At 42.0% G+C, this 22,368-nt stretch overlaps 1 protein-coding gene across 2 annotated transcripts in view; it reads left to right on the forward strand.

The window, feature by feature from the left end:
• The window catches only part of LOC119649241 (hemicentin-1-like), a 101,391-nt gene that overhangs the window by 16,030 nt on the left and 62,993 nt on the right, over positions 1–22,368 (forward strand). For both annotated transcript variants that reach the window (XM_038051306.1, XM_038051307.1), the window contains exons 4-11: positions 6,618–6,839; positions 6,903–7,068; positions 7,117–7,398; positions 7,465–7,630; positions 11,432–11,547; positions 18,652–18,815; positions 18,872–19,022; positions 19,086–19,295. In XM_038051306.1, coding sequence (XP_037907234.1) covers positions 6,618–6,839; positions 6,903–7,068; positions 7,117–7,398; positions 7,465–7,630; positions 11,432–11,547; positions 18,652–18,815; positions 18,872–19,022; positions 19,086–19,295 — 1,477 coding nt within the window. The remainder of the gene's footprint in view (positions 1–6,617; positions 6,840–6,902; positions 7,069–7,116; positions 7,399–7,464; positions 7,631–11,431; positions 11,548–18,651; positions 18,816–18,871; positions 19,023–19,085; positions 19,296–22,368) is intronic.

The raw sequence follows: 22,368 nt of genomic DNA on the forward strand, positions 1-22,368 counted from the left end.
TATCCGGTAGTCTGCAACCCTCTCATGACGAATATAGATGAACTCAATGTTAAAATACCGAAAAAACAGCTTTAGTCACGAGCTACATACAAGAACTTATTGAAATAAAATGTTCAAAACCTAGATTAATTGCATCATTATCGAAATCTTTAAACCAATTTATAAACTCCATGTAGGCAATGATGGACGAAGTTATTCGCATATCAATCGCAAATGGTTAAAGTTCTGCTAAAGGAGTCTACTAAAAATTTGCCACGGGAATGCAAACTGTATAAGCCAATGTAAATTCGAATTGAAAAGTTTCCGCAATAACAACGAAATAGATATCATGCTCATCTCTGAAACACACCTAACCTGAAGGTAAGGCTCATGGTGGTACTGCTGTCCTTAGAAAATTGCGCCTCAAGCGTTATGTCCTTGAAAACTAAGTAGCTTTAGAATGTTCTAAGCGGTAGAAAGGAACATGATTGCATTTCTCCTGGGCTTGCTAGCCGACCGAACATGACAAAACGTCCGATATCATGGATTTCGGAATAACGAAACATATTCGTCGAGAAATGATTTTAGATGAATCATTTTATCAACTCTGACCCAATGACTCTTTTGACATCATACATATGTTCGAAGCTCTAATAAACGAATCTACAAACTAGCTGAAACATCGGACATACATAAGTTGTCAATTAGCCAATGGAACACTTCTGAATATGAAGCGTGACATTGACCGAACCACTAAAAATTTAACCAACACCCTGTACCTGGCTACATGACCATCTACAAAACCAAAACCAAAACCAACCAGGGTAGCCAACTGATACAAGCCCTTAGCGCGTGTTCAATCTGAGACATGTGGGGCAAACACATCCCTCTTGTTAAGAGCCAAGCTGGCAGAGGTAATAAAAGACCTGCAAAATTACGGCAGGGGGCGACGTCGCCAACAGACATCGGCTATTCTCTTCGGAAAGCTTGTAGAAACCTGAAAAGGCTGAAGCAACATTCTCCATCCTTATGCCTACGGAAAGGTGACTGGCCTCGAAGTGATTTTGACTGGCGGCTCATTAAAAAAATATTTTACACCCAACCGCCACTCAACACAAAGTTCAACTTCCACGATGCTTACTCTCACCTGCTAAAACGAACCATCGTTTCAGAGTTCAAAACGCCACGACAAAATTGGGGGCAAAACTATAAAAGAACCCCTTCTGCATGCTGTCAAGCATTTGATCAAGATTTTTAACGCTATGACACGTATTTGTCACTTCGCGCAGAGAACTTCTCTAATAATTACGGTCACAAAATCGGAAAAAGATCCAATGCAAGTAGCATCATATCGTCCGATAAGCCTGTTTCCTATCTTATTAAAAGTTTTTGAAAAACTGTTGACATTTAAGTTTCTGTCATTCCTAAAAAGTCGGAATGTAATTTCCCACTATCAACTCGGCTTTCGAGAAAAGTATGGCGAAAATAACAAAGTTGGTTCATCGTACCATTTCGGTAATAAGGCAAGCTTTCAACCAAAAAAAATTTTGCAACGTATGTGTCAATGTTGCTTACAAGGTGATCACTATGAGAGTAGTCCTTGTTGACGCACCAGGACATACCACGTCCCACTGGAGGGCTGACAAAAGTTAGGTCTACGATTGAGGCGGACCCCCCTTTCTGAAAGGTATTTACATAACCTTCGTTGGCCAGAATTGTACCCAACTTTGCAAAAGCGTCTAATAGACTGCGGCCCCTTGCATTTGTCTTTCTGCCAGCCCACTCACGGGCCCAAGCATTGAAGTCACCAGCAACCATCCTTGCGTCGAGAACAAAAGTGTTAAGCATTTCCTCGAATTCGGGCAGTGTCAGGCTTGGTGGGGCGTAACGGCTGTACACATGTACCCCGTTTATTTTCACCCACACAAAACCGTAGGTGGTCTGCACCTTGAGCGACCCTACAATGATTTATTTGAATAAACCTCATTTTTTCATTGAAATCAGCGCCTTTCTAAATTCCGGGCATTCAGCACTTCCGCCAATATGCCAGTAAGCCCGTCCCTCCCTTCTTTCGTGCAATAAGCATTTGGGATTCCTATTGTACTCTTTGGCAATATGGCCTTTCTCCCCACACCTTGTGAATCGATCGGACCGATCAATGCCGCTGGTTCATACCTTCGCGAAATGACCAGACGCGCGGCGCCTGAAGCACCTCTTTAGAGAAATCTGCTCTCTCAGACGACAAACAACCCATCCGACTTGATGGTTTTGGGTCCGTATTGTGACATTCTCCTCAAGGGAGTTCTTAAAGGGGTCATTCCGTGTGAAGGCCGGTTTTTTTGAAATTTTTTTGTGAAGAACTGGATAAAGATACAAATACGAATTCGCCATATATTTATCAATATCTTGAGCACGCGTAATAATTTTTCCAGCCCGATAGCATGGTGCATTATTGAAATACAGAGCAATTTATGCGGTCATTTTAAAGAAAAAAAGTAAACGGCATTTTAACGTGCAGACTTAACTATAGTCCGCAAACTAGGATTATTAAAAAATATTAAAAACTAAATTTTTGGTGCCGTGCTAAACTTTTTTTGTGAATTTTGGTGTTTTTTTCGAGGCTTCTTTAATGAATAGAAAAGAAAAACTACTAAAGAAACCGCAATTATCCCAGTTTGCGGACCGTGGAAATATGTTCTGAAAATTGCAAAGAATTTCGTTGGATAGATTTTGAGCTATGGTGGCAACAGATTTTCAATATATTGTTCCGAAAAAAAAACGCATTTAAAAAGTAGGATGTGATTTTTAGCCATAAAATCTTAAATGACCATTAATCTGCTATATCTTGTCCATAAACCTTAGGTTTTGCCAAGAGAGTCAAAAATCTGGGATGTGACTTATTGTTGTGTTTAACACTATAATTTCTGAATGACTCTGAATATCAAAAATCACTTTGCCCAAATATTCTACACTATATCTAGATACAATTGATGCCAAAAAAAAATTCGATTCCGCGAATCCGACACAAGGGATGACTTCCTTAACTTGAGTTCGGAAATCGCCAGTTTTTCCCAAGATTTTTTCAGGTCAAACCACCCTTCTGGGTCTTTCGAATCCTGGTGACATTTCTGCCTAGACCTTTTAGATGTGTATGACGTCATCATATATAAAGTGAACTTATATGAACGACGGTGTCCATGGGGGCATTTTACTTTCCCTTTTTTGGCTTTTTAAGGTTTTGTTCGCAAATTAAAATCGGTTCAATGCCTGTCTGTCTACCTGTCCGTCTGTCTGTTTGACAAGAAATTCGGTGAGAAGGTGTGAACTGTGAACGCCCAGACATGCAGTGAGTGATATCCTTCTACGTTGAGATTTAGGGGCGGCCCCATACACGTAAAAGGAGGGTGTAAAAATTCTTTTCTCCGAATATAGTCATGTTGGATATCAAATGAAAGGTCATGCTTAGTACTCTTCGAAGCCGGTCTTAGTTGTCTCAATTTGTTAGAAAGGCTTGGAGTGGGAGGGGTGGAAAAATGATGATTTCTTTAACGGACCCATTATTAGAAACTACCCAACCGAAAAATCAAACAAAATTCATGAAGTTACCTCTATATTGTGCCCAGGCCTCAAAATACTCTCCATATTGATATCTGTTCAAATTAAGTTAATAATAGTATATTACAATATTTTTGGAGAAATTGAGTGAAAACCCCCCTTAAGTTTATCCTAGAGCTATAAAAAAATTTGTAAAAGGATAGAATATAATATAAAGCATGTTATCTCCAAGTTTGATTAAAATCATACTATTACTAACAAAGTTACAGTAGCTCGAAGTTGACATTGGCGTGTAAAGTTACTGCAACTAAATATAATATCAATTTCACACTAAAGTAGTCTGACATGCTAAATGCATATACATACGTAGCCCACAAATGGGATAGTTCTGCACACAAATATGCTCACGGAAGAAGCAAACAAAACCTTTCCTACCTGAAGTGCCGAGCTCCCGGGCTCCCAACTTGTGCTTTTGTGCACGGAGTAAAGTGGAAATCCGTTAGATTAATTTATCAATGCGGTAAAAGACAATGTTTGTTTATTTAGGATGAGTATAGTATTTATGTCATTGATATGCATGTACATATGTGGATCTTAGAGTTTAGAAGAATATTGCAGAATATTTTGTGTTCTTAGCTATGTACGAATGGGGCAAAGGGAGTTGCTCATATAGGATGAACACAAAAACTTTTACTTGAATCGCCGAGTTTCTGGAAATCCGACTTGGTTTAAAGATTAAAATTACACATCTTAGTCTATATACATACATTCATTAATGTCGGAAACCGGAAGATATGAACGGTTTTGTTGATTTTTTATATAAGAATATTTGTGTAGACTATAATCCCATTTATATGATATTGAATTCAACGTGGTACTGACATTTTATTCCGTAGGAAGTAGTTATTTGATGTGAATGAGGAAACTCTGGGTTACTATAACTTTGTCAATACAGTACTACATATACACTAGACAATACTTTCAACGTCCCGAACTATCTCTTACGGATATTGAGGAACTATCTGAGGAACCGCTCCCTGCTCTGAAACACTAGAGAGTCAAAGGTGGATGGAGGTCACGTCGGGGGTAGCACAGGGATCCATCCTAGAGCCGGACTTCTGGAACGCTACCTATGATAGTCTACTTAAACTCGACATGCCAGAAGAGTCGCGCCTGGTCGGCTATGCAGATTATGTCGCAGCGTTTGTTGCTGGATGCACTATCGAACAGGCGCAAAGCAGACTAAGTATATTGATGCGACGGGTAAGCGGATGGATGACTACTCGTGGTTTCTACCTTGCACTGGAAAAAACCGAAGTAGTCATCCTGACTTAAAAGAGAATTCCGACCTTGCGTCCCATATCGTTCGGCGAGTCGATAATCGAGTCAAAATCAGCGGTAAAGTACCTTGGATTGACTCTTGACTCAAAGATGAGTTTTTCTGAGCAAATCAAAGCAGCAGAGAACAAGGCTGCAGCTGGAGTTTCGGCGTTAAGTAGGTTAATGCCAAACATTGGGGGTCCTACGTCTAGCAGGCGACTTCTCCTGATGAGTTCAACGGAGTCTGTCCTGCTCTACGGCGCAGAGGTATGGGCGCCCTTAACATGGTGGTATATCGTAAACGCCTCGCGCAATTACAGAAACGGGGAGCTTTACGGGTGGCGTCTGCATACCGCACTGTCTATGAACCGGCCGTGATGGTGATCGCGGGAGTGATCCCCGTTACCCTTCTTGCTAGGGAGCGTCAGGCCATATAAAAGCGCAAGGGAGGTGAGCCCAGGGAGTTGGTTGTTCGCGAAGAACGGCAACACACTCTAGACGAGTGGTAGCTTTCCCGGCAAAATGAAACTAGAGGCAGATGGACTGCGCGGCTCATCGGCAACTTAGTTGCGTGGCGGAATCGGAAGCATGGTGAGGCTGACTATTTCCTTATCCAATTTTTAAGTGGGTATGGAAGTTTTCAGTCTTACCTGCACAAGATTGGAAAGGCGCGTTCTACGGATTGTGTGTTTTGCAATGGAGTTGTGGACGACGCTCACCACACTATTTTTTCTTGTGGAAGATGAGATGGGGTTCATCAGCAGCTCTATTTAAACATAGGGGATCTCTCTCCAGACAACATTGTCGAAGAGATGCTGAGGACTGCTGACTGGTGGAACCGTGTTCCCCATTACGTGCGGGCCCTTCTCGCTGCTAAGAAGATAGAACTCGACCGGTGGAGGAGCAGGGAGGCAGGGGGTTCCTTGAACTGACAGTTCCCTTCCTCCTCTCCCCTCCCGTTGGTGAAAGGAATTCCCTGATTTGAAGGCTCCGCAAGGCGGGAGAGTTCGGGGACTAGCCCGAAGTAATGTGACAAACGGTTCCAGGCTAGCTCTCTGACGATGGGGAGGTGTTTAGTTGGTAATCCGAAGACGTGTCAAATCGGGAGTCCAACACTGTGTGCGTAAATGCATTCATCTACCTTACCCCAAAAATAAAAAAAAATATAGTACTACCAATATTACCAATAAACTTTCCAGTAGGCTGCTCTGCACTAAACCCTATATCATCACACAAAATTTTACGGGTCTAAGATGAATTTAAGGGATTATTTTGGGGGCAGTATACCATGACGACTACCATAATTTTTTTCAGATTCTTTGGTTGGGTAGGGAGAGAGAGAGTGGGAACGGGGCTTCGATATGATTAACCTCTTTCAGACCCCTCACCCCCTCCATTTACAACCGATATCAAAACTAATACATGCTCCGAAAAGTACTTCCCTTTTGTAATCCTACATGGCTAAATTCGGCTAAGGGGACCGCCCTTAAGTTCAACTTGTAGTTATATAATTCGCCGGATGCGTGGGGTTGGCAGTTTCAACCTCCATACCGGATTTCGTGTCGACAGGTATAACAATTTCTAAGAAAATTGTGTGTGGCGGGGAGACAGGCGGACGGAGAAACGGGAGACAAAGTCTAAAATAATTGGTACAAAATCATTTATGTATAGAAAAATATAAAGATTAAAAGTACATTCGATTTGTAGCGAAAAACACCATAGTTTCAAAACATGTTCAAAGATGAGTTTTCCCTTTCTCACAGGTAGTAGGGAGCATTGTTGAAGTTCTAGACACTGGCCTAGTACCGATTGAATCAGTTTACTCGGAAACAGGAGGAACACACGATTTTGATATACATGTAGACTCATCGATGAAAAAAATTTCTGCGACTGTATCGGGAGAGCACCCCAAAATTGACGTTTATGATCCACATAAAGAACTGAGCAAAGACGTGAAAAAAGTGTTGGATTTGGAAAAAGTTAAGGTAAATGTGGTTATTTTTGTACCTTTGAATATTCAATTGCATTAAAAGAATGATTTTTTACAGATGGTCAAAGTGGACGATCCAGAGGTTGGAAAATGGGGTGTTAAAACCTCATCTACTTCACCCCACTCGATAAAAATTTCAGGAACCAGTGACATTCTTGTCCGCTACGGGTTTTCGTTTATTGTTCCTGAAGAGTTTTCCGATACAGCCCCCAGTCCTATAAAAGGTGAAATTTGAATTCTCTTTAAAGCAGTACTCAGTTCCTCAATTTCAGATATCACAAATTATCTATCCGTATTTGTATGGAAGAATAAAAGAAACCACACATTCACCCACGCTGAACTCGTAATTGTCACTCCGAAAATGGAAAAATCCCATTCGAATCATACCCTGCGAATTTTGGATCCTTCCAATTGTGATCCAGATCTGTGTATACATGTGACTACTCCCTTTGTACCGCCGTTGGATACTTTCAAAATTTACGTTAGAGGCTTAGACTCAGATGGGAATGCGGTAAAATATTTGGTATCAACAAATATCAACGCAGTGGAGGGAGGTACATAGCCAGTAGAATTCGATGAAAAAACATATATAATTGTTGAAATAATTTGAATTATTTTAGATGAACTGAAACCAAAAGTTAAAATAACAGAAAAAGAGGTGAAAGTGAAAGAAGGCGACAATGTACAGTTGATTTGTAAGGTGTCATCTTTGAAAAGAGCTGAAATAAGTTGGGTATTCGAAGATGAAGTAGTGAAAGATAGTTCAAGGAGGCGCGTAAATTTCAAGTAAGTTTAAATGTGTTGAGTGTTCGAAGTCTATCAGTTTGTCGCAGTTACTTTTCTTAAAAAGTTCCCTTTGCCGTTCTTCTTCATTTGTGTAAAACCAAACCTTTTTGGTTTGTCTGTCCGTCTGCCTGTCTGTCTATTTTTTTCAATGAAAGATAACAAGCATCAAAAGCTATCGTTGGCTCCTGCCACACAGTTATGTGGGGCTCGTATCCACTAAAACTCCTTCTCCTTCCACTTTCCCCGCCGAACTTCCATATGACATCACGCCGTGACGCTGAATCAGAATTTATCCTGCACTCGTGTTAACAATCTCGTTCATTCTCTCTCTTCTTCCTGCCTAAGCTTCTTATGGGTGGCTGCGATCGACTTTCGACTTCAGTCCACATTCTCTTTGATCTCAACATATCTTTCATTATATTTTTGGGTGTAAAGTGGTCCCTGGTTGTAGCTTTCAATGCACCCCTCTGAGCAAGCAATGAAATAAAACGCGTTCTGCGTCCTTTGCAATATTCGGGCACTTTGGGCAATATGGCAAATCATCAAGCCTAAATCAATTGAGATATGCTCGATAATCTCTGTGTCCGCTCAATAATCGGGTTGGGTTGAAACCTACTCACCGTCGCTTGATCCATTTCCGGATATCCCATATGAATCTGTCTGTCCAGTGCGCTTCGTGTCAGTTGCTCCCGACGGGCAGGAGATTCTCCGGTGAGATACGCTCAATCGTAAAGTCATTGCCCTTCTTTCGTCAGCATCTCAAGGTTTTCGTTTCCATAGAAAGGTTCTTATCCATGTATTGGCGTCATCAGGCCCTAGTAACTTTTTGTCCATTTTGTATTCTATCATCATGTATCTTTGTGTACGGTGTATTATCGAATGCTCTTTTGATGTCCGAAAACGCACACAGTGCTATTTCTTTTATTTCCATGGTATCCTGTAGAACATCCAATACCTGGTAAGAGCAGTTTCAGCCGACCGTCTTCCTGCCCGGTAAGCATATTGACACTGATTTAGGGGATTATTCATTAGAACGTTAGTTCTAGTACAATTGCCTATGACCTTCTCCACCGTTTTGAGTACGAACGATACTTGGCAAATTGCGCTGCAAAATTTAGGATGGAAGGACCCCCTTTACCGTTTTCGGAATTCGGATTCCGTACTATTCTTTTTATTTTAAAGTTGCCTTCAATGTCGAAGGTGATTATTCTGTGATCCGACATAGAAAGCTTATTCGAAACTCTCCAATTCTTGACCAGCCCGTTCATCAAAGTATTTCCTTTCAATAAGTGTAACAAACGAATGTCGAAATCGGCCTCACTTGCCTATCGTTACTGTGTCTGCTCGCAAGGTAAGACAACGTCCATTCCTCAAATTCAATACGGACCCCTTTTGCGATCCGGCTGTTATCCGGCAGTGGGATAATCGTCTTACTGTGGAAAAATATTCATGCAACCTAAGGGTCGTTAAAAGAACCTTTACTGCTTTTGAGTATGAAGTAAACGATCATATTCCGAAAGAACATCAGAGGATCTAGCTGAGTACGTAAGCGTGGAGTGCAAATTGATGAGCGTAAGAAGCAAAAAACTCTGTACTTTGATGAAGAAAGCAGAAACCGCCGCATATAAAAACGTATATCGTATTGCAAAAGATCAAGTTAATACCTTTTGAATCGTTGTGATGCGAAGTGTGAATCACCCCATCTGCATATTATTGATTTTGGAAAAGCTTTTCGGAATGCGAGACTCTTGTTAGGGGAAACTGAAAGATATAGCCAAAGGGACATATGACTGTGCAAAATGTCAAGTCTGTCCATAGACTTTTACAGCAACATTGAAGCAGAAACGTTGTCACTGCGAATGCGGTACCGAAATCGCTGCTGCCTTGATTCTTTTGTTCAGAACATACACTGTGCGGCAGCATAACTTCCTTTTTTAAAATGCGCGCCACTCAGTTAGTTGATGTCATAGCGGAGCGCTAGTGGTCTCAAGAGGGGATACTGTAAAGTTTTGTCCCGACACAGCTCAGTCGCCATCATGCGTTGGAATAGTGAGGAGTGTGTCTTTGCCGTTGAGGTTTACTTTTCAAGCGGATGTTCGGTTATTGCAACACAGCGTGCATTTCGGAATCGCTTTAATTTAGTCCCGTTGGCTCCCGTCCCAGACCGCAAATCAATTATTACATGGGTCACTACATTCAGACAAACTGCAAGTGCGACAAAAGGAAGAACTGGAGTTCCTCGGCCCGTTAGATCACCTGAGAACATTGAAGCAGTGAGAGCGTCAATGTTGCGATCGCCACTGCGTTCTGCGCGCAAACACGCACCTGCCCTTGGACTATCCGATCGTTCTGTGAGAAGAATTCTCCGTGATGATCTTCATTTTCATCCCTATAAGATGGCGATAGTGCAGGAACTTTCAGAACGTGACTTCAATTCTCGGATGAACGCGTGTGAGCTTCTTCTTGATGTCGTTCCCGAGGGTGCTATTGTTTTCGTTAGCGATGAAGCCCATTTCCATTTGTGTGAGTCGGTTAACAAACAAAACATGCGCTACTGGGCTGACACCAACCCTCGAGAATTGCATCAAAAGCCTTTGCATTCACCCAAAGTCACAGTGTGGTGTGCAATTTCCTCAGATGGAATTATTGGTCCCTCGTTTTTTGAGGAAAATGAGGTTACAGTGACAGTGAATTCGGACCGGTATGTAAACATGCTACAGAATTTTTTTTCCACGACTAGAAAATTTGGATTTGGGGGACACTTGGTTCCAACAAGACGGTGCAACAGCACACACTTCAAGAACATCGATGGCTGTTTTCAGGGAACACTTTCCAGAGCGCCTTATCTCAATTAAAGGCGATTTGGAATGGCCGGCACGCTCTCCCGATCTGTCCCTTTGTGATTTTTTACTATGGGGTTTTTTGAAATTCCGTGTTTATGTGAACCGTCCAAGAACCCTACAAGATTTGAAGACGAACATCCAAGAAGAAATTGCCAACATAAGACCTGCTATGCAAACAAGAGTCATGACAAACGCCAGAAATCGGTTTACGCAATGTATGGAGAATGGGGGACGTCAGCTAACAGATTTGATCTTCAAAACAATGTAAATAAAAACTTTAGACATGTACCTACATTATAAAAAATAAATAAATATTTTCCGATGCATACAATAGTTTTTATTGAGTTTTGAAAGGTTATGCTGCCGCACCCTGTAGAAATATAACTATCTCATCTGGGAGCATTTCATTTATAAAGCTAAGATAATAACAAGTGATCAATTTTGCAGGCATAAGGTCCACATATTCGCCGACGTGTTGATCAGAATGCAGAATGGTGTAGACCACAGATTGAGAAAGAGGGAGAACTTGGTAGTGGATACCACAATATGATGAAATCCATAATTCCAAGAGGGTTGATGAGTAGGTGGCAAAAGACTTTGTGACGTTGGTTAATATTGGAAGAGTGCATACTTCTGGGAGAATCATTGAGAAGCTGAGAATCATTACCATGGAGGACCGGATGCGTAGGAGTGGCTTTGTGGGCATAAGACTTTATGATAACCACATATTTGGCAGAAAACCAAAAACATTTTTCGTTCGTTTAAAGTTAAGCATTTTAAGAAGTGGAGAGGATTTCGCTGGGTTACATTTGGGTTATTACACCTAAATAAATAGTTTTATGAAAGCATCCACGTTAGTGCATTATGCGTTTCAACGATACCAATTCACAAGTGGAAATTTTAGCCAGACTTGTAGGTATACACAAAATACATATCAAATATTTTTTTTTATTTCCAGGAGAAATGATACCGCACATTTGGACTTCTATGGTGTAACATTAGACGATATGGGAAGCTATTTTTGTCGTGCTAAAAATCCATATGGTCAGCATCATGAAAAAGTATCACTCCTCGGTAAGTGTGAAGTTTTATCGTTTCAATCTTGGTCTTTTGTACTATTCGGGCCAAGGGTGACCCATGCTTCTAAGGAAGATATCTTCGTTCAGTAGCATATCATACACAACGGTCAACGAATTAATCTCTTTTTGGGACCCTTTGCCATTTCTCGCTTTTCTTTCTAACCAACATGTCCGCAGGTATCTGATATGCTGGGAAAATTTCCAGAATAAGCCAGGAGAACTATTATCTATCTAGTAGTTTGTAGAGGATTCTTGTAATGCTCTAACCTTAAACATAGGGTCTTGATCTTACTTGGTTAACAAATTTAAGTTCCGAATTTGTAGCTTTCGTACAGTCGAAAGCTAGTAAGAAAGGGTACGAGTGGCGGGTTTTATCGTATATTATATCAACTTGAAACTTTCAAAAGGCAGTAGCCCAGACACCCGAGTATGTTGGATTTTTGGGCGTAATTATGTAGGCGAGCTAATTTTCTTGCATGATAAAGATTGCCTCCCTTCTTTTCTTCATCAAATGCGGCTTCAGCTCTCAGTAAACAACCCTCTAGACCCTTGATTGGTTCTCATCAGTATAAGTCAACATTTTCTAGATATTTTACAATGTCAACCACTGCACACATTATGGTTTAGGAGATTTCGCAGTATTAATTCCAATTGAGGCTTCATTCTTTTGCCGATAACAGTAGTAAAATAATTATGAATTTCAATTGTTGCTGAGGATCTGCCTAGACTTTCATCTCTCATATACCCTGAATGCAAAACCAATTGATATATATATATGGTTGCCATTCACCCCTGTGTGGGGTGCAGCCCTTTAACTATAACTACGCGCCATCGTTCGCGGTTACTTGAAATGCACTCCAGCTCTTCCAGGACTTCTCGAGACTTGCCGGCCATTTTGAGAGGGTGGAATCAACTGAATGGGGTAGCCAGGAATGTAATTGTTACCCCTTCTCAATGTATAATCTATCCATTGCCACCTCCGGTTTCCGATCACAACGCTTTCGAGTAATAGTCCAATATAACAACACAAAAATAACACTTGCGTAGAACAGTCTCAACTTGCTCTTAGTACTAAAAGAACTACATTTGCAGATTTTAGAAAATGTAGCGAAAGTTAATCCATCGGTGTTAATGTGCCGGGCAACATCCAGTTCGGTACTGCCGATATACAATTGATCGACGCCTTCAACGCTCTGACTATTAATGCAGGTGAAGGAGTGTGATGACCAGTAAGACTGGTAACCTTGGTTTTGTCGGTGTTTATCTTCAGTCCAACTAAGCTTGCCTCTTTTTCCAAATCCAGGTGTCATGATCCATTGAATTCCAGAATGTCCTTAGGATTGCGAACTTCATCGGGCGTGATACGATTAGGAATCGCGGCGAAGAGTTCTTCCTACCCCTTCAGCGGCTCGTCATTGTGGATGAGAAATCGACCATTGAAAGATTTACGACTATATACATACATTGTATAAAGCTTTCATTGCTTCCATTCATCGATCCGATTCCTTGACTCCGTAATCGGCCAGATCTTATAACGCTCCTTCGGGACGTCGCTGATGACCTGTGTAGCACTCGAGAAAACAGCACTTGTGATGGCGGTCCCATGCTCATCGATATTTGCAGGCAGGTTACTCAGTATACCTGCCGTCCAATCAGAAAGATAGCCCTTTCGCTGTCGAATGACAGCTGGATCATACAAGCGGTAGATTTTGAAGTTGGGGTTCGCAGCTCTCCAATCCTGCGAAGAGTGGAGGCACCAGGCAAGCGAATGGAAGTGACCAACAGATGATCATCCCTTTCGAGGACAATGTCACCGCCTCTCTTGTTATCTGGAAACAAGTCCTAAACCTGCTACTCGATCAGTTGAAACTCAACTGACTACGAAGCAGGATCTGTGGTTGAACAATGTGCCACCAATTAGTTGTGGAAGTTGTAGAAATCCACTAATCTCCCACCAGTGTCGTTTCAGTTGCCAAGACCGTGTTTCCCCACCACATGTCCGCAACACCGAGCAACATGTTGCTTGAGCCCACCCTGTCATTCAGATCGCTCAACACGATTACAATGTAACTTTTAGGAAACTTCCCCTGAACTGCTTGTAATTGCTTGTAGAAAGCATCCTTCTCCACTACACCGGAAGACCGAAATTCTCTGTCAGTGCACAACATTGTACAATTGTGATGCTCCATGACCTGGACTGGAGTCTGTCAGAAACAAGATGCCAGGTGAAGAAAGCGGAAGCCAACAGAAGCAACCTGACACGGGATTCGCGTCTGCTGCCACTTGTCTTTCCCAAGGACAGACGCTCATTGCCATTAGTGTGTCAAGAGGGAGTAGAGTGCTCCCCCACCATCTTACTTCATTAGGTCTACAATGTCCAGCTCATATCGTTGGAATTCTCGCTCAAGTTGGAGAAAACGAGCATTCTGATGACCCTCGCTTCCGTTGTTGAGTGTGCGAACGTTCCAAATTGTAGTCCGTTTTTAATAGCTAAAGATTGTGTATATGGGGTCAGTTTCTATCCGAGGCGTTGTTGATTTTTCGGTAGCAGTGAAATATCAAAATTTGGAAATTAGATGCCCGCAACTTTCTAGCTCTTTTGACCACCTGCTTTGCGAAGCAGGGAAGACTTTCAGTATATTCTTAAGCCCTAACCCACAGGGGGCTGTTTTGGATGAGCAAGCGCACTCTTGGCCGAAAAGTTCGCAAGCTAGATGGCCAGTGACCCTATTGGGCGTCTAGATAATTGATAAATAGTTGCCATTTACACTCAATGGGGCGTACCATTTCTCTACTATGATGGCATGTTGCAGACAAGTGTTGTACACAGAAAAGAGCTTAGCACAGAACAGTTTCAGCTTAATGTTGATGATTTTGGACAAAACAGTGAAAGCGTACTTACTGTTAGAGTGACCAGTGGCACTAAAAACCTTGGTTTTGCTGATCTTCAGTACCATTATACTGCTTCTTTCTCCAATTTCAGGGCGATTTAGCCAAGGTTCATGATTCCGTCAGAGAAGCACGTCCAGTGCAATCCTCAGGCCCTCCTTTAGTATGAACGACCAGACCGACCACAAGAACAAACAAGAACGGTGACAAGATGCAGCTTTGGCGGACTCCGCATTGTACCTGAAATTCTTCTAAGACTTTACTTCGGTGCAATAGTGATATTTGGTTCCATCGTATGTAACTCTTACTGAGTATAGCTATTATTATATCCTGAATAGACGCACCAGATAAGCAGCCTGTTAACGCTGTCGAAAGCCTTCTTGAAATCAAGTGCAGGGAGATCCATGCTCTCTGTTAGTCAAATTTTCGAGTTCTGTGATGCGTTACAAGTTAATTTGGGCTTTAATTTTGACAACGGCTGGTAGCTCGCAGATACCAATCCAATTATCATGATCAATGATGGTACATTTTTTCGGAACCTGAACGATTATTCTCTTCTTTCACTCCTTGGAAAATATCCTCCATTGGCAGTTTTCGTATAACTATAAGTATGTGATGTTTGTTTGGGACCTGACTAAGGACCCGAGCAGCGCCTGTAAAAAAAGGTTTTTCAATGGTCGCCCAATGCTTAATCAATATTCTTAGACAAATTATTCAAACCACCTGCCATCAGGTTGCGATCCCACATTCAATCAACTGGATCACATAAGTGGTCGATGTTGAACTGGAGGAGTCAAAGTTCTCCAATCCTGCGAGAAACAGCGGACGCAACTCAGAAACGACCATTAGATGAGGATCTTTTTCTAGGCTGATATAAGAGCCTCGCCAAGGGTTATTAAGTCCCCAATTTGCATTCGGATCATCCATCACGAACGCTAAATTTAAGTAGCCTGTCCAGGGCTGCGTTGTATTGGTCATGAAAAAACCTCCTTCGCCTCTACACTCCGGTATTCCTTAATCTGGATCAAAAACTCGCAGTTCGAAACCAGCTTTCGAGTAATGATGGCGCGTCTTATAATTGTGGCGTAATGATGAAAGAGGAATGTTCAGGTTGAAAAAAGGGAGCAATCTGTTATGGAAGGCTTCCATTATCGAGAAACGTGTGCGCACTCGAAAAAGACACCCGAAGGGCGTTATCCGTTCGTCCTTATCCGAGACATGAATAATGGGCAAACAGCAAGAAATGGCTCCAAATCTACAGGGTGCTAGTCCCTTGATTTATATCTCTTTCAGTTACTTTTTTTGACTGGCAGGGTATATTAATAATATTATTTTTCTTAGAGAATTTTCTTCAAGATCGTAACGGTACACTACAGGATTACAGCACCCTCTAGGAGGCAAAGTAGTCTTGCGCTCGGTCGTGATTATTCCCGTGATTTAACTCAGGTACTCATTCACAGCTGAGTCGACTGGTATTCGACGTCAAGACAAGATACAAATCGCTTTGCCATCAATGAGATGGTTAAATATGGAGGCGACCAATTACACTAAGTGGTTCATCAACTTGTGCTCAAGGTATAGGACATCGAATCAATGCTTGACGACTGGCAAAGAGGCATTATCTGTCTCATATATAAAAAGGGAGACATCACGGAGTACAGCAATTGTAGAGGTATCACGTTGCTGAGTACCATCTATAAGATATTCAGTGCTATCTTGCTAGACCGGGTAGCCCCATACGCCCAGAACATCATTGACCCATACCAAAGAGGCTTCAGTCCAGGCAAACCAGCAGATGTGGGCTGCACATTAATGAAGGCAAGACCAAATACATGGTGGCAACGTCAGAACCGAAAACCAACCAACCAATAACATCAAACCGCACTGGTCAAACGGGAAGAATAAAGATAGGAGACTACAACTTTGAGACCGTTGATAATTTCTTCTATCTAGGGTCGAAAATCACAACCGATAACAGCTACGGCGATGAAATCCGCGCACGATTGATGGCAGCCAACAGAGCCTATTTCAGCTTACAAAGACTGTTCCGCTCGAAACGTCTCACCGTAGGGTCAAAGCTTTTACTGTACATGACAATGATCTTGCCAGTTCTCATTTATTCCTCGGAGATTTGGGTTCTTAGCAAGAAAAATTGCGAACTCGTGGCCGCGTTCGAGAGAAGAATCCTCCGAAGAATGTTTGGCCCCCTACATGTGAATAGACGATTCCGTAGCCTACATAACGACGAAATCTACCTAGCGACATCTGGATTATCTAGTTGTGGATAAAATCCGGCTCAATAGGTTACAGGGGGCGGGTCATTTAATCAGTATGGATGAGAATGATCTCACCCGGAAAGTCTATAAGGGCAATAAATATGATAGAAAAAGAAGACGAGGCAGACCTAAGATGGAACGATGGCGTAGGTCAGGACTCCAGACAACTTTTAGGGATATCGAATTGGTGAACCTCGGCGCAAAACTGTTATGTCTGGAGTTCCTTATTAAGGCAGGCCTAGACCGGATACCGGATACCCTTGCCTAACATGGAACGATGGCGTAGTTCAGGACGCCAGACAGCTGTTAGGGATATCGAATTGGTGAACCTCGGCGCAAAACCGGGATGTCTGGAGTTTCTTATTAAGGCAGGCTTAGACCGGATACCGATTGTTGCGTCGTTGATGATGGTGGTCGATGAGATTTGAACTGCGACCCTCCGTACGACCGAATAGTGCTCTAACCACTAAGCCACTAAGGGGTATTCTAATTTTCTCATCATAGAGGGCTCTTAGTGATACGTCCCTTCTCCTTTTAACAATGGGCTTGGGACCCTCTTTGCGGAGTTGCAAATAAGTGAGCCGATAATAAGTCGTAACAGGAGAAAGCTAAGTTGCGATTTTGCCAGAGATAACTATTTTTTCCGACGAAGGGAGTTTGCCACCGTGACGATATCGAATTAAGAAAATGTCAGCAGTGTTCTAAAAGCTTGAAGGACGATCTCGTGTTTCAGCTGAAAAAATCCAGCGAGGACAGAACAAATTAAAAAATATAAATACCTCTCAGAAAGGAGGACCTGCCGCAGTTGTGTGTCTGACGTTTGTCAGTGCTATGCTGGTACGCATATTCCGATATATTTCAACCACAGAGGGATGTTGCTTGCAATCATTTTTTAAGTTTTATGTAAAACAAAGCGAAATTAAAATCGGTTTACCGTCTGTCTGTTTGTCTGATACGCGCATTTTCTCAGAAACCGTTGTACCGATTGATCCCAAATTTAGTGGGAAAGTGGAAACTGTGAACGCCCGCGCATACATTGAGCTATCATACATCGTTCTATCATGAATTTAAGGGAGGTCTCCATACTTGCAAAAGGGGTGTGTAACATTTACTTTTCCACTATATATAGCCATATGGGGTACCATGAAAGCCCTCGATTAGTACTCTTCGAAACTGATATTCAATGCGCAATGGGGGAGGGCGAGGGCTGGAAAGTGGTCATTCTTTTTCCGGGCCCATTTTCAGAACCTACACAACCGGAAAATCTGAAAAAAGTCGTGAAGCTACCACTTTATGATGGCTAGGTTTCGAAAGACCCTCCATACCGATATCTTTTCAAATAAGGTTAATAATAGTTTTAGTAATTGATTGCAAAACCCACTTTAAGTTTTTTCTGCAATTATGAAATTTTGTAATAATAAAGGGGACAATATCAAGCATATTCCTAAAAGTTTGGTGGCAATCGCACTACTACTAACAAAGTTATAGCAGGTAAAAAGTGCGGTTTCAGTGCAAATTCTAAGACTTTGAATGTCAATAGCACTTTCGCGTGCTATATTCTTACATAATATATGCATATACATTACATGTCAGGTGCTAATGGGCCGAATGTCGAATGCCGAAAATCTTTCATACTTGAAGCATTCAACTTCCGGTTTTCCGACTTTTTCAACTATGGAGGGAGTCATAGGCAGCTTCACAATATGAGAGATGGGAATATGGGATCTGTGGTTGCTTTTCCAAGTTTTCTGTTTAGGTGTTCGAATCAGAAAGAGGGGTTGATACCGTTTTTTACGGAAAAGTTATGTTCAGGTAGGGTTCATATGAGCTACTGGATCTGCCCGTGTTAAGGCAATGGACATAAAATAAAATAACCTCCACTCGATTCGTTGCAACTAAGTATTTACAACCTTCCTACCCTGATTTATTTGCAGTCGATCCAATACCCTGGGAAATCGATATGGTCCAGAAGAATATGCAAGCTATAGAAAACGAAGCAGATTTCGAAATTAAATGTACGATCACTCCTGAAGGACGGGTAATGCCAGTGCAGTGGCTATTCAATGGAGCACCTCTATCAGACTCTGTTAATTTCACGGTACACATGTTTTTCTCTCTAGTGGTGTCACAGTAAACGCCAATTTCCTCTTAAAGGTTACAGGACGAACTCTAAAGTTCTATACAGTGAATCGAAAACACGATGGAACTTACACTTGCATCGGAACTCATAATGAGATCTCTCAGAACTCAACAGGATATTTGAAAGTTCTTTATCAACCAGAAATATTAGGACCGTTATTAGAAGGTGAGAAATTGGGTTTTTGAAAATATTCTGGGTTACACAAGTAAAACAAATTATTTATTTCAGAGCATGTTGTGAAATTCGACGACAGGATTGTGTTGAATTGCACAGCCGATGGGAATCCTAAGCCGACTATAAAGTGGACACAGGAAAGTGGAGAGATCTCAAATAGTATCATTGAGAGATTTACACCAAGTCATTATGGATCCCATATATGCGAAGCTTCAAATGGGGTTGGTAAACCAGCGAAGAAGTATGTGGTTCTAAAAACTAAGTGTAAGTACAAGTAATCTATTCAAAAATTGCGTGGGGCAAAAACCAGTTTTCAAAAATACTCACTTAATTACGAAATAAATGGGAGTTGAAGCTTCTGTCCCTCTCTCTGCTTTGACTCTACATTATTTTTATATTATGGAATGGTAACGGAAGATCTCGCTCATTCCTAAGGGTTGTCTTCTTGTGGCAAAGAGTGAAAAAAGATGGCGTTAGGGAAGTGTACAAGCCTTATTCACGTTATTGGCAAAACATAAAGTCTAGAAATCAACATTAAAATCGGATAGTTTGATGGAAATTCCCCTGTTATGACCAAATATTGTAGAAGAAGAAACTTTCCATATCGATAAGAAATTATTTACTTTTAAACCTAATTGAGGGAGGGAGGGCCACGTTGAAGTAGGTATGATACTCAGTGAGATATGGTACCCAAAAGCTGTTCACATAAAAACGGAAGGTTAGAGGAGGAAGAAAATTTATTAGGTCAAGTTAAATCCTTCTGGTGAGAAGAAAATCCCGGAAGTAATACGCAACATAATTCTATTTGTCAGCGTTGCATAGCATCTCTCTAGCAATGTTGTCCCCAGAGACCTTACCAGTGTTTGAGTAGATTTGCTGATGATTCCACCTCTCACAAGAAAAATACAATATATGAATAGGATTGTCCACCCTCCTACCGCAGAACACACAGCCTGAATATCGAGTCTTATCAATTTTGTGTAGGAAAAACTGAGATCCTTGGCTACATCCAAAACAACCTCAGTTTCTGATGATCCCCTTAGCTCATTTGCATCTCAAATCGTTCTCCCAACAGAGTTCTCTTCTTCTCGTCCCTGAACAAGGAGGCGATGGGCGACAGTCTTGTCATCACTATTGCATTCGGTTCTGAGACAGTATGGTAGGCAGACGCCAAAAACAATATTTCATGTCTCTGTGTTTTTGTAAACCGCTTACGATACACCTCCTTGCTAAGGGCATGAGCCTATGTTCGCGCAATATAGAGCAAGCAAAACGAACTGCCACATGCCTCCTTTTTGGAGGGCGAGCCCCAAAAGTTTGCTATTAATCGAAACCCTCAAAGCTAACTTTAGAAATCAATAAAAATGTATTATTGAGAAGGCAATAAAAAAGCGTCAATGCGTAGATCAACTCAAAATTGACGGATGCCAAAAGATTCAACACATCGAACTACGCCCATCAGCACTATGTCATCTCTTTCAACCCCTTGATATATGATATGATATCGGATACTAACTCTCCTCTCTTCTTCAAACAGTAGTGAAAACTCACACAGTGTTGAGCTCTGATAAAGGTACGCCACGGGTTACCTACTAAATATCTCCCCGTCGTCATAGAACTAGCCTGGAACCGTTCAACACATTACTTCGGACTAGCCTTACCGGTCTCTCCCCTAAGGTCGCTTTCAGTTCAGGGAATGCCTTTCACCAACGGGGGAGAAATTGGGAGTTGTTAATTTAAGAAACTCCTTGCCATCCGGTCCCTTCACAGGCCGAGTTCAATCTTTTTCTCAACAAAAAGAACCCGAACATAATGCAAAATATGACTCAATCTGCTCCCCATTATCCCTCTGAAGATGAAACTCACTCCACCTTTTTCAAGAGAAAAAGGGTTCTTCAATCAGGAGATCTTTCCTCCCCAACTTTAAGCAGGTAAGACTGTAAAACGTCCATGCCCACTTAGAAGTTGGGTGAGGAAATAGTCAATCTCATCATGCTTTCGATTCACCCATCGATCTAAATTACCAATAAGCCGCGCAGTCCATTTGCCTCTGACTCATTCTGCCAAGAGAGTGGCCACTCGGGTAGTGTGCATTGCCATTCGTCAAGGACTACAACTTTTAAGTCTTCGCCTTTGTGGCTGTAGAAGGGCTACGGGGATCATTCCCGAGAACACCATCATGGCCGGTTACGAGACATTGCGATAAGCGGATGCCACTTACAACGCTCCCCGTCTCTGCACTTGGTTAAGACGTTTATGATACATCTCGTTGCCAACGCATCAGTCCATACCTGCGCACGGTAGAACAGAATGGACTGCATTGCTCCCATAAGAAGCCGTATCCCAGTCCCCAACATTCCCAGTAAGATGACTCAACACCGAGACTCCTTATGCACCCTTGTCCACTGCTGCTTTGATTTGTTTATCTTGGTAGGGGGTTCCCATTTCGGTCCAGATAACTACTTCGGTTTCTTCCAGTGCGAGGCTGACAACATAAGCAGTTATTCATCCGCTTACCCGACTCCCCAATATGCCAAGTCTGTTTTGCCCCAGTTCAACAAGTCGTCTGCATAATCGCCACAAGTCGTCTGCATAATCTACCAGTTTCGACTCTTCTGGCATATCGAGTCTTAGCAGACTGTCGTAGGAACTGTTTCAGAGGTTCGCCCCTAGAATGGATGCAACGTCATTTGCATCCTTCTTTGACCCTCTAGCGTTTCATATAGCAGGCTGCAGTCTGTTAGATAATCGAGATAGCTTGGTACGTGTAACGAACTCCTATGGCCTCCATAACAGCATCCATCCTAGATCAACCTACTCTAAACATGAACTGTTTTGTGGATAAATCCACGGCAGTACAGATCGCTACAGCAAGTTTATTAATGATGAGCTTTTCAAGCACTATTTCGGTCGTGTCAAACAGACGGCAGCTCAGGGTTTCCTTTTCCTTTGCTGACCAGCACAAACTTCACCACCTTCCAGCCTTCAGTAGCAAGTTTGTCGATTGGCAAAATACTACTTTTTAAACTATCGACGGGATACTATTGGTCGCCTTCCTATTTTTCATGATGAGAACCACCTCTCCGAGCTTCTCCAATGTGAGAAGAGGACAGCCATTGATACCCTCCGCGCTGTTGACATCAACCATACGAGATAAAGAGGGAATAATGTGAGCAAGGTTTCTGCAGATCTCCGATTTCTCAAGTGACAAGTTTATAACCATGTTCCCGCGTATCCCCATTTACCTCGTTGACTAGATTTTGTTAGTTGTGAGCATTGTTGCCTTTGTGGCGCATGTCTTCTCGCAGGCGTGTAAATACTGTGCCAAACAGGGGAC

This window comes from Hermetia illucens, chromosome 2 (genome assembly GCF_905115235.1).
Source record: "Hermetia illucens chromosome 2, iHerIll2.2.curated.20191125, whole genome shotgun sequence".
Lineage (NCBI taxonomy): Eukaryota > Metazoa > Arthropoda > Insecta > Diptera > Stratiomyidae > Hermetia > Hermetia illucens.